This window comes from Borostomias antarcticus (genome assembly GCF_949987555.1).
Source record: "Borostomias antarcticus genome assembly, chromosome: 17".
In the NCBI taxonomy this organism is placed as follows: Eukaryota; Metazoa; Chordata; class Actinopteri; order Stomiiformes; family Stomiidae; genus Borostomias; species Borostomias antarcticus.
In genome coordinates, this window is record NC_140250.1 from 19,728,245 (window position 1) to 19,741,175 (window position 12,931).

General features: G+C 47.3%; 1 protein-coding gene across 1 annotated transcript in view; it reads right to left on the reverse strand.

Annotated features, from left to right (window-relative positions):
- Positions 1-11,607, reverse strand: part of pou2f1b (POU class 2 homeobox 1b) — a 25,082-nt gene extending 13,475 nt beyond the window's left edge. Inside the window, exons 1-3 of the mRNA XM_084451672.1 lie at positions 11,586-11,607; positions 9,221-9,286; positions 434-522 (exon numbers count right to left, since the gene is read on the reverse strand). Of these exons, the coding sequence (XP_084307798.1) occupies positions 434-522; positions 9,221-9,245 (114 nt within the window). The 5' untranslated portion in view covers positions 9,246-9,286; positions 11,586-11,607. The remainder of the gene's footprint in view (positions 1-433; positions 523-9,220; positions 9,287-11,585) is intronic.
- Positions 11,608-12,931: the final 1,324 nt, after the last annotated feature.

The following is a 12,931-nucleotide window of genomic DNA, read 5'->3' on the forward strand; positions in this document are numbered from 1 at the left end:
CACACACACACACACACACACACACACACACACACACCTGGAATGTTAATGATAAAGGAAGTTGAAGCAGTAGCATTCCTGTCACACGCAGGACAAACCAATGATTCTGGAGTCTCTCTACAGTCTTGAGAGAGAGAGGGAGAGATGTCAGGTTGTGTGTTCCTGTTGGAGGGTGTGTGAGGGTGTGTGTGTACCTGTTGGAGGGTGTGTGAGGGTGTGTGTGTTCCTTTTGGAGGAGGGCTTGTGTGTGTGTGTGTACCTGTTGGAGGAGGGCTTGTGAGGGTGTGTGTGTACCTGTTGGAGGAGGGCTTGTGAGGGTGTGTGTGTGTGTGTGTGTACCTGTTGGAGGAGGGCTTGTGTGTGTGTGTGTGTGTGTACCTGTTGGAGGAGGGCTTGTGCGTGTGTGTGTGTGTGTGTGTGTGTGTGTGTGTACCTGTTGGAGGAGGGCTTGTGCGTGTGCGTTGGTGATTGCGTTCGTCTGCACCGTCTGTCTCTGAAGGTCCAGTCCATTCGTCTGGACTCCTGAGGACATAATAACAAGGACATTTCATTAAATATCTGATTCAAAATACACGGTGAAGAGAGATGTCCATGAGAGGCTGTCAGACGATCCTAATGTTCATCTGACAGACAACAGTCCACTTCCGGCCTTAGGCCTGGGTCCAGTACCCCCTTCCCCTCACCCTAACCCAGGTCCGTATCCTCTTCCTACCCCCACCCTACCCCTGACCCCTGCCTCTACCTGGACCCAGGCACACTCACACACACACAGACATACACCAGTCCTGGGCTCAGATCCCCTTCCCCTCACCCTAACCCGGGTCCCTATCCTTTTCCTACCCCGACCCTACCCCTGACCCTGCCTCTATCTGGGCCCAGGCACATTTATGCACACACAGACATACACCAATGTTTGCCATGTCTCTCCTATGATGTTATTAGCCTCTCTTACTCTGAAAATGTAATTTAATGTTATTTATTGCTCTATAAATGTTCTTAGCCGGTAGACAAACATACTCCAGGAGCTTGCTCGATCGCCTTGTTGAGAGGGGTCAGGGAAGAATTTTTACAGCTCACTTATCTGGCCCCCGGGTGATTACTGTTTTTTGCTTCCCTCTGGAATATGTAGGGGTGGGATGTCTGCCCACCTCCCTTGTTCTCTGTAAAGTGTATTGTGTTGCCTCTGGGTATGAAATGCGCTATACAAATAAAGCTTTGATTGATTGATTGATCTGATTATTTGAATACAAAAGCTTCATTCACACTCACGGGGACGAGACTAAGACACACAAACAATTCTAAATACACTACGAACTGCCTCTGAACCGTCCAAGCTTTCTCACTTGTCATCCAAATTCTCATCACATACAGACAGACACACACACACAATCTCTCTCTCTCTCTCTCACACACACACACACACACACACACACACACACACACACACACACACACACACACACACACACAGCCTCATCAACGAGAAAAACCAGGACCGAGTTCAATACGCACAAAAACAGGCTCCAACATCTCTAAACAAAGGAGGTGTTAATTGAATAGTCTATAAACGTAATAGTCTTCTTCCTGTTACAGTATGCTACTGGTTTTGGTCCCCTGGCATCCCTGTGCGTCCTGGACAAGACTGGGGGACGGGCTGGACATGAGCAGCACCAGGTCCAAGCAGGACACGAGCAGCACCAGGTCCAAGCAGGACACGAGCAGCACCAGGTCCAAGCAGGTCACTCACCTGTGTGTCCGTCCGCACTGTCCATCTCACATTTAATAGCTTCTGACGGAATACTCATTTTAGAATCTGGAAGAGGCAGACAGGCAGGCAGACAGACAGACAGACAGACAGACAGAGAGAGAGACAGACAGACGGACAATGAGAAACTTATTCTGAATTAATAAAGCCCCTTCGTACTGACAGATTGTTCGGCGAGCGCTTTTGTACGTCCGTGGAGATCCTCAGTCACATGCCACGATGCTCACGTCCCCTCAGAGAGAAATGCCATGTTTGCTAGCTCACTACCCAGTAGTCCAACTAGACCACACTCATATGAAAGACGATAACTAATAACAACCACCAGCAGCGCTGTTGAAGCCAGCGACGGAAGCGCGTTTGTGGCAGCAGACCCAGACAGGACCGCGCTGAGGCTTCGGCCTCGGGTCGCACACGACCACAAACATGACAAGCTGCTGAGTTACCCCCAGAACCCCCCGGAACCCCTCCGGAACCCTCCGGAACCCACCACTCACCCGCTGACGCTGCCTGGGCGTTTTCCAGCATGGCTGCAGGCGGAGGTGTTCTGAGCTGAGCGGACCCCCGCAGACCTGCCGGCCCCTCCTGCTATCCCTGTCTTCTCTCTCCTGCTAGTCCCCGTCTTGTCTCTCCGCTGGGCAGGGAGCAGAGTCTCTCCTGCTAGTCCCTGTCTTCTCTCTCCGCTGGGCAGGGAGCAGAGTCTCTCCTGCTAGTCCCTGTCTTGTCTCTCTGCTGGGCAGGGAGCAGAGTCTCTCCTGCTAGTCCCTCTCTTCTCTCTCCGCTGGGCAGGGAGCAGAGTCTCTCCTGCTAGTCCCTCTCTTCTCTCTCCGCTGGGCAGGGAGCAGAGTCTCTCCTGCTAGTCCCTGTCTTCTCTCTCCGCTGGGCAGGGAGCAGAGTCTCTCCTGCTAGTCCCTGTCTTCTCTCTCCTCTGGGCAGGGAGTCTCTCCTGCTAGTCCCTCTCTTCTCTCTCCGCTGGGCAGGGAGTCTCTCCTGCTAGTCCCTCTCTTGTGTCTCCGCTGGGCAGGGAGCAGAGGCCACTACAGCTGCAGCCACACAGACACACCGGGACTGTCCACTGTCCACTGTCCACACGCAGTACGCTCCGCTACACGGCACCGAGATACGCAACACACTGGAAGAGCCAGAGGGCTTAATGCAAACAGCTCTCTCTCTCCCTCTTCTCGTTCTCACACTCTTCTTCTCGTCTCCTCTCTTTTTCTCTCTCTCCTGTGCCAGGATTGTCACGACTGCTGAACAAGTTCACCCTCTCTCTTCCTCTCTTTCTGGAAGGAAACAGAAGCAGAGTGCAGCTGGCTGCCTCTCCCCCCGTAATGAAGCATAATCAGTATTCAGCTGATTAAAGCCCTATGCAAATCAGCTCCTGCCTCGTTAGCAATGCAAGGCTTTGAAGTCCCGAGCAACTCATTTCACACCAGGCTCTGAAAGCTTTCTGCATAATTTAAAAGACCCATAAATATTTATCAGCTCATTAGCATATTCATTGGATGGCTTTTTGGAGAATGATAAAAAAAAACAACAACAGGGGAATAAGGGGGGAAGAGAGGGGGGTGGCTCAACCCAGCAGCACCGAGCAGAACGGAGGGGGGGGGGGGGGGGGTAGACCCAGCAGCACCGAGCAGAACGGGGGGGGAGAGGGGGGGGGCTAGACCCAGCAGCACCGAGCAGAACGGGGGGGGGAAGGGGGGGGCTAGACCCAGCAGCACCGAGCAGAACGGGGGGGGAATAGAACAATTACAACCGGAGCGCAGGGCAAGAAACTAATTACAGCTGCTGAAGCTCTGGATCGGCCCGAGGTGAGGAAGAGGAAGAGGAAGGAGACGACAAATGACAAATACATGAGGGTCTCTGGCCGACACTAATTATTTAAAATTTCTTAAATGAAAAAAAAAAATCTTTAAAAATCATGTCTGAAATCTATACAGTACAATTCCTCAGTAGGGATTAGCATGTTCATTCAGCATCACCAGGACTTGAACTCACAACCAGACTCCAAGGAAAGATCATGTTCTTGTTTGAACCAAGTGAGAAGCTGGCAGTTTCACCTAAAAAGTATAATTATACAACGGTTAGTTCTGGTTCTTGATTCCGATTGGCTGGAAGCCGTGTTAAAATACTTTGTAACACACACCTGGGACCGCATATCATTCCATTTTCAGTATTAATGCGCCTCCCATTTGATCCAATGCATTGTAGTTGTTGTTGCTTGGCAACCCTTTTGTTAGGGGAACTATTTTGTTCGGCGGAATTGAGGGAATAATGCTTCGTTTTGAATAAATGTTAATATTTTACATTGCTGTGTGTTTATTAGCTGTAGTAACCGTTGTATAAAAGCAATAAACCACTCGAGGCCGTGTGTTAGAGTGATTTTATAACAGCTAGGGGGCGTTGTTAGGCTCGACGCGAAGCGGAGTGGTTTATTGCTTAAATACCACAGCTACATATTGCTTAAACATCACAGCTAAATATTGCTTAAATATCACAGCTAAATATTTACACCATAGGAATCCTGCATGAACATATACCTTGATGGAAATGGGTTGAGGGACTCTGGACTGAACATGGATTCACTGATTGACTGAGTTGATTGGATTGAACACAGGTGGGACTGATTGAGATGTAAGCAGACAAAAGACTGGTCAGATGAAGAGATGCAAACAAGATGAAGAAACACTAACAGCTTCAAATTAAAAAATATAGTTTAGAAAAATCATGTCACAGCACAACGCCAGAGTATGCATTAGCATGTTAGCTCTGCATCCCCCTGGGCTTGAGCTCGTGTTCAGCTACCTGCCCTGTGAGAAGACATAGATGGTTTCACACTGACTAACATCACAATCACAAGGGTTGCATGTAAATGTCACAGGTGTGTAACATGAAGGTTTCAGCAGTTTCAAGGCACCACGAGGGGCAAAAACCAAAAACCAAAGACTAAACAATAAAACCAATAAAACCAAGGCACACACTCAACAAAGGAGAACAAAAGACACATCTTAAAAGTTTACAAGATGGCGCAGGAAACACCAGGGACAACGCACAGCCACAGCAAATAATGAACAGACTGAACATGAGGGGAGCTACATGTAGGCTCTATATACACACAGACTATATACACAGACTATATATACAGACTATATACACACAGACTATATATACACAGACTATATATACACAGACTATATATACACAGACTAACAAGACAGGTGGAAACCAATCAAACAATCAGTGGCACAGGTGTCCTCTCAATCAGAGTCAGTTTAGCCAGTTGTAGTCCTAGGGTCCGCTATTGGGGCGGGGTTGCCAACAACAACGTCTCTGATTGGTGGAGATATTGCTGTAGCATTATAGGATTGTGGGTAGTGTATTTCTTCCTGAACAGCAGTAGTTTGAGGAGACAAAATGAGGACAGACTTCAGAATACTGTCAAAAATACAGTTTTTGAGATACAATTCTGAAAGTAGTTCTGTAGTGAATTTCACACGTCATCTACCATGTCATGACAAGTTTGTCTTTTTTACATGAAAATTTTAGATTTATTGAGTGAGTATTTGCAGTAGCTGCATACAGTACTGCAAACATTTTGATGCGGTGGGCTCAAATATTTATATTTAAAAAATCTGTGAAGATCGTTTGTGGAGGACAGTCTGAAGATGAAGTGTAGCAATTGAGGTGTCAATTGACCAAAAAATGTAGGATGTTTTAAAGTTTTTGAGAGAAACAGAGGGATGGACTTCATTATTCCTGCCAGCTTGAAGCATATGGAAGCTTCTACCCACCTGGGCCTACGTTTTGGTGGTGGTTGCAAAGTGATAGCACACACGGCTGATTTGTTATGATTTTTTAATGTTTTAAACTTTATACTGTTGCTGTAGCACCAACATCAGGTTTATTGGCCCACAATGCCAGTTGAGGACTTTTTCCATAGGACTGGACCTATATGCAAAGTTTGGTGCTTTTTCATGCATGGGAGGTCAGACGTCCTAGGACTTCCCTAGGAGAAGACCAACGCACTCTTCACTAAAAGATAAAAAGCTTTAATTAAACTGCTGGGTCATAATGGACCAGAAATCACACACGTTTCTGCACCCAGGCCTTCATCAGGTGACACATGACCCAGCAGTTTAATTAAACATGATTCACTTTTATTGAAGAGTGCCTTGGTCTTCTCTTCTTTATAGACTCTGTTACCTTGACCAATAGAGCAGCTTCCTAATTACTAACTATTAGAAACGCTGTAGCCCTCCTCGTTTCTACTACTTCCCTGGAATATTGGGAACTATAAGAGGGACCGGCAGCTGAGGCTAATGAGCTAAGAGCAGGGGGAGGCTGGCATCCCAGAATGCAGTGCGAGGCCTGCCGGCGGTGGTCTGAGTGCGCTGGCGAGGAGGAGAGAGCGCACTAATAGAACGTCTCTGAGCGCTCGTCCAAAACTCCTCCAGGAGGAAAACAGTACTGGCCATTAACGAGGGAGGGGGGAACTCACTCAATCTGAAATAAATAACTCTACATGAATCCACCACCCTCTCATCATCACCCCCGGACCCCCCGTGGCTAAGACATCCCTACTGAGCAACAACTACCGAGCCAGGCCTGGGCCTGACAGGGCAGCTATGGTGATGAAGCATGTGGAGATTAGCATATTTAGATTAGTTTGAAATTCCATTAGGCTAGTTGAGCGTTTTTTCACGTTTTTTTTCCCCTCTTCTCTTTAATTCAGGGTAGAAGAACATGCTCTCTCTCTGAGAGTTAATTTGCCAGAGAGAGAGAGGTGAGGAAGGGGGCGGGGGTGAGAGAGAGAGGTGAGGAAGGGGGCGGGGGTGAGAGAGAGAGGTGAGGAAGGGGGCGGGGGTGAGAGAGAGAGGTGAGGAAGGGGGCGGGGGTGAGAGAGAGAGGTGAGGAAGGGGGCGGGGGTGAGAGAGAGAGGTGAGGAAGGGGGCGGGGGTGAGAGAGAGAGGTGAGGAAGGGGGCGGGGGTGAGAGAGAGAGGTGAGGAAGGGGCGGGGGTGTCAACGTGAGCGACAGGAAATCTGTTTTTAGGGTATTTCTTAAAAAAAATGGATAAGTGGGGTGGGTGAGTTTCTGACAATCTTCACAGAATATAACCTGCATACAATGCTTTTAATTTACCATACAATAGCAACCTCACAGATCACCAGATCCAACAAATTAGCAATTAAGTGTGACTGTGTGTGTGTGTGCGTGTGAGTAATGTGTATGTGTGTGTGCTTGCATTCCATCAAGGAAACTGCAAACTGGACCAGCTGAGGGCCAATCAGAAGGGTTCTCTCTCAACATCCATGTCCTAGCAGTCGCCTGCAATCAGTCAGTGGGACCCGATATCAATCAGCTAACTAGTACTACACAACTACTCCTGATTTCTCTGAGCACAGACGGAGCTTGTCTGCTAAAGGGCAGAACCATGCACTGGTAGCACTCCTACCTCCTTCACAATAACAAGCCAATAGGCTCTGTGCACCAGCTCCACTACTTCCTGAAAGTCACTTGGCATCTTTATTTCCTGTCCTATATGATTGGCTTAAGTGATTAATCAGGTGTGCGGAAGACCCAGCGCACACCTGATTAATCACTTAATCCAATCATATAGGACAGGAAATAAAGATGCCAAGTGACTTTCAGGAAGTAGTGAAGCTGGTGCACAGGGCCTATACACTAGGCTACTGTATGTTCTACCATTCCCTGTCCATCCTCACAAAACATGGATACTGAAAACAATGAGGTCCAGTAGCTAAAAGTGTACTTCAATTAAAAGTTAATGACCAAGGTGGCTCGAAAAATCCCAAAGTGTGGAACAACGCATTATGCAAATAGCTTAGCAGAGGGAGTTTTAAATTGTCGACTCATTAGCAGCGTTTTACAGACTGAATATAGACCAGCAGCTAACAGGACCTCAGATTCACCACCATACCCACAGACCCACACACAGACCACTGATCAGGTCTCTCTCCCACACACAGACCACTGAGCTGGTCTCTCTTCCACACACAGACTACTGAGCTGGTCTCTCTTCCACACACAGACCACTGAGCAGGTCTCTCTCCCACACACAGACCACTGAGCTGGTCTCTCTTCCACACACAGACCACTGAGCAGGTCTCTCTTCCACACACAGACCACTGAGCTGGTCTCTCTTCCACACACAGACCACTGAGCAGGTCTCTCTTCCACACACAGACCACAGAACAGGTCTCTCTCCCACACACAGACCACTGAGCAGGTCTCTCTTCCACACACACACAGACCACTGAGCAGGTCTCTCTTCCACACACAGACCACTGAGCAGGTCTCTCTTCCACACACAGACCACAGAACAGGTCTCTCTCCCACACACAGACCACTGAGCAGGTCTCTCTTCCACACACACACAGACCACTGAGCAGGTCTCTCTTCCACACACAGACCACTGAGCTGGTCTCTCTTTGGTGGAACAGATTTGTTCTCAATGAGACTTCCTGCATAAATAAAGGTTCGGCTAAACAAAAACAGACAAGAGCACAAAATAGCCTTTAACTGTATTCTAATGTAGCCTTATTGAAACAATGTGATATTTCTTCACGCTTAATTATATTCAACCTCATGTAGACCTGTCCTACCTAAATAGTGTGTAACAACAATAGTCAAGGAAATGTGCTTGTTGTTGTTATGAACTTTAATTGCCCTGCAGTTGGACAAACTCCTTTTGATTTGAGTCAACTAGTTAAAGACCAGTCTCAACTGCTACTTTGTTTCTAATGCTCCAGGAAAATGATTAGATAGAGAGAGAGAGAGAGAGAGAGAGAGAGAGAGAGAGAGAGAGAGAGAGAGACAGAGAGAGAGAGAGAGAGAGAGGGAGAGAGAGGAGAGAGAGAGAGAGAGAGGGAGAGATAGATAGATAGATAGATAGATAGAGAGAGAGAGAGAGAGAGAGAGAGAGAGAGATAGAGACAGACAGATAGATAGATAGACAGACAGACACAGACAGACAGACAGACAGACAGACAGACAGACAGACAGACAGACAGATAGACAGATAGATAGATAGATAGATAGATAGATAGATAGACAGACAGACAGACACTTAAATAATCCCCCGTAGGAGGAAATCTGGGCTTATCTATTCTATTCAGTTTTATTTTATTTGTAACATTATATTGCTCCCCCATGTTCTGTGCATAGAACCTGAGACCCAGCAGAAGTATAACATTGTTATTGTCCTCACTACTGAGAAGCCCGTTGTCTGTCCCTGTACTGGGCTGAGGACGTCTCTGTTCATGTAAACAAGTTCAATCTCAAGCAGACTGTGTGCTCAGCTCCAGCATGGTTCCATGCATCTCTCCTCCTCCTTCTCTAAAACAGATCGCCTGACTCTGAATGCAGAATAGTTTGTGTAGGATCCACTTTGTGGTGCATTTATTACAGAGCCTAATGCATTATTCATAATTACCATGTTTACGCCGATGAATATTCATGATGGAACTCCCGAGATGGAATTCAGGGTAGAGATGTAGAACTGTGATGGAGTGAGGAGGGTGGGTATGAAAATTAGAGAATAATTTTACACGTCTTAATGCAGCCCTCTAACATTCTAGCACAAGACATTGTTTCCACAAAGAAGCCAGCTAGACAAACGAGATACCCCACCTGACTAGAACATGACCACTCAGACTGCAGCAGAAAACCCATTACTGCCATGTTCACTATGCAATACATGCAACCCTCACCCATGCTAGCCGTAAACATGCACAAATCACCATTTAAGCACAAACATGCAAACATTATTAGACCACGTGCAATTAAAGCAGGACAAATGAAAAATGTGTTTGTTAGCTGTCTCAAGCACCCTCATTCATAAGGAGACCAAAGGGGTATGAATGGCCTCACACTGTTATTGTGGCCTATAATCACGGAAGTGGACCTCATTCTCTCCCTTCCCCCGAAAACAAACTAGGCCACACCACAGGTAGGCAGGCCGTGGGCTAGTCCAAGGACTGGCCTGTAAACTAGGCCACACCACAGGTAGGCAGGCCGTGGGCTAGTCCAAGGACCAGCCAGGCAGATGCCGAGAACACTGTTAAGTCACTCTAGAGGCGGATATCGCAGTATAACGTTAGCCAATAAACAAAACCTCTGCGAATTAGACCCTCTAATGAGCTTTTAATATTCAGCCTGGGTAAACAAACGCCACCTTGCTCCAGACGCGCACGCAGCACGCACTTCCCCAGACTGCAGGACACAAGAACTGGGTTTACACTTCCAAAGCTTCTCAGTCTGAACTCTGAACATGACTCTGAACATGACTGATCTCTGAACATGACTGATCTCTGAACATGACTGAACTCTGAACTCTGAACATGACTGATCTCTGAACATGACTGATCTCTGAACATGACTGAACTCTGAACTCTGAACATGACTGAACTCTGAACATGACTGAACTCTGAACATGACTGAACTCTGAACATGACTCTGAACATGACTGAACTCTGAACATGACTGAACTCTTAACATGACTGAACTCTTAACATGACTGAACATGACTGAACTCTGAACATCACTGTGGCGAATGACCAGACAATGGCGCCAACAAAGAGATACAAGTATCGCATTAGCTCGCTTCTCTTTAAAGTCCGGTAACAATGTAAACTATGACCGTGAAATACACGTGTCTAATAGAGAGACTAAAGAAGATACATGTGTCTAATAGCGAAGACTAAAGAAGATGCATGTGTCTAATAGCGAGACTAAAGAAAAGCAGCCGTCGTGTTTTGGGATTATCAGAGCTTGAGAAAATCGTAAAAAAGTATCCTAAATGACTGAGACCTATTCATAGACTATGACCTGCAGGCACCAGCCCAAACACACGGAGAACACAGTGAATATCTATGTTGCTCTCAAGACCATTTCATTGATGTTTTCCGGTATTTAGTTTTAATATCTAAACGTGAGCAGCCCTTCTGAACCAGACTGACTCACTAGAGAGACGAGCTGGTAGCCTGGGCAGCTAAACTACAAGATGCACTTTATATTCACTTATAACAGCGTGTGCGACACACGGTGGCACTAATATCGACTTCTAAACGGCACACTCATTTTAATATTTAATGCAGAGAGTCATAGCATTGCTATCTGGCTAGAAGAGTTGATAGAATATGCTGAAGTCCGCATTCTCTGGTTCGGGAGGCCCACATGAATAACACAACAGGCTGCCTGCATCGAGCACAAAGGCTGAGAGAATAGCATCTAAAACCCCTGGGCTGAACCCCGGATCCATGTCTGCTTCTCTCCCCACAACCCTCCTGGAAATACCATTATACTGTAATATGCGCAGCCGCGCAGTTGTGTTGTCAGATGAATATGATGTTGTTGTCAGATGAATATGCAAACCGCTTCAAAACAACTAGCTGGGCATCAACAGACCTGCCTAGCCTCAGATAGCTAAGCTAGGGCATTACAAGCCAGCACAGCTTCAGTACAGTATTTGGGAAACATCTGAATATGTCCCGTATAAAAACTACAGTCACGTCGCGTGATTACTAATAAAATATGCTAAATTGCATTTGTCGGCAGAGGTATGAATATGTATCGGTAGAGCAGTCTAATCACACAAAGGAGGGCATGTTGTTTTTCTCCTCGTACTGCAATAGCCCGTTTCCTCCGTGGTCACATATCCGAGGTGTCAACTGAGATAGATCATTCACCCAAGACTAAATACTACATTAGTTTATTTACGCATCGATTCTGTGTTTCTTGAATTGAGAGTTAGAGAGTTTGAATATTAGTATGAATATGTAAAATGCTGTAATGATTACCTGGTCCTGAACTCTCATCTTGACTCGCTGCTCCTCCGTCCGACATTTTGAATATTTAACCCGAAATCCCAGCCCTAGTGGATAGAGGAACACAGCCCTAGTGGATAGAGGAACACCCAGCCCTAGTGGATAGAGGAACACAGCCCTAGTGGATAGAGGAACACTCAGCCCTAGTGGATAGAGGAACACTCAGCCCTAGTGGATAGAGGAACACTCAGCCCTAGTGGATAGAGGAACACCCAGCCCTAGTGGATAGAGGAACACTCAGCCCTAGTGGATAGAGGAACACAGCCCTAGTGGATAGAGGAACACTCAGCCCTAGTGGATAGAGGAACACAGCCCTAGTGGATAGAGGAACACCCAGCCCTAGTGGATAGAGGAACACAGCCCTAGTGGATAGAGGAACACTCAGCCCTAGTGGATAGAGGAACACAGCCCTAGTGGATAGAGGAACACTCAGCCCTAGTGGATAGAGGAACACAGCCCTAGTGGATAGAGGAACACTCAGCCCTAGTGGATAGAGGAACACCCAGCCCTAGTGGATAGAGGAACACTCAGCCCTAGTGGATAGAGGAACACTCAGCCCTAGTGGATAGAGGAACACAGCCCTAGTGGATAGAGGGACACTCAGCCCTAGTGGATAGAGGAACACCCAGCCCTAGTGGATAGAGGAACACCCAGCCCTAGTGGATAGAGGAACACTCAGCCCTAGTGGATAGAGGGATACTCAGCCCTAGTGGATAGAAGAACACTCAGCCCTAGTGGATAGAGGAACACTCAGCCCTAGTGGATAGAGGAACACCCAGCCCTAGTGGATAGAGGAACACAGCCCTAGTGGATAGAGGGACACTCAGCCCTAGTGGATAGAGGAACACTCAGCCCTAGTGGATAGAGGAACACAGCCCTAGTGGATAGAGGGATACTCAGCCCTAGTGGATAGAGGAACACAGCCCTAGTGGATAGAGGGACACTCAGCCCTAGTGGATAGAGGAACACCCAGCCCTAGTGGATAGAGGAACACTCAGCCCTAGTGGATAGAGGAACACCCAGCCCTAGTGGATAGAGGAACACAGCCCTAGTGGATAGAGGAACACAGCCCTAGTGGATAGAGGAACACTCAGCCCTAGTGGATAGAGGAACACTCAGCCCTAGTGGATAGAGGAACACAGCCCTAGTGGATAGAGGAACACTCAGCCCTAGTGGATAGAGGAACACTCAGCCCTAGTGGATAGAGGAACACTCAGCCCTAGTGGATAGAGGAACACAGCCCTAGTGGATAGAGGAACACTCAGCCCTAGTGGATAGAGGAACACTCAGCCCTAGTGGATAGAGGAACACTCAGCCCT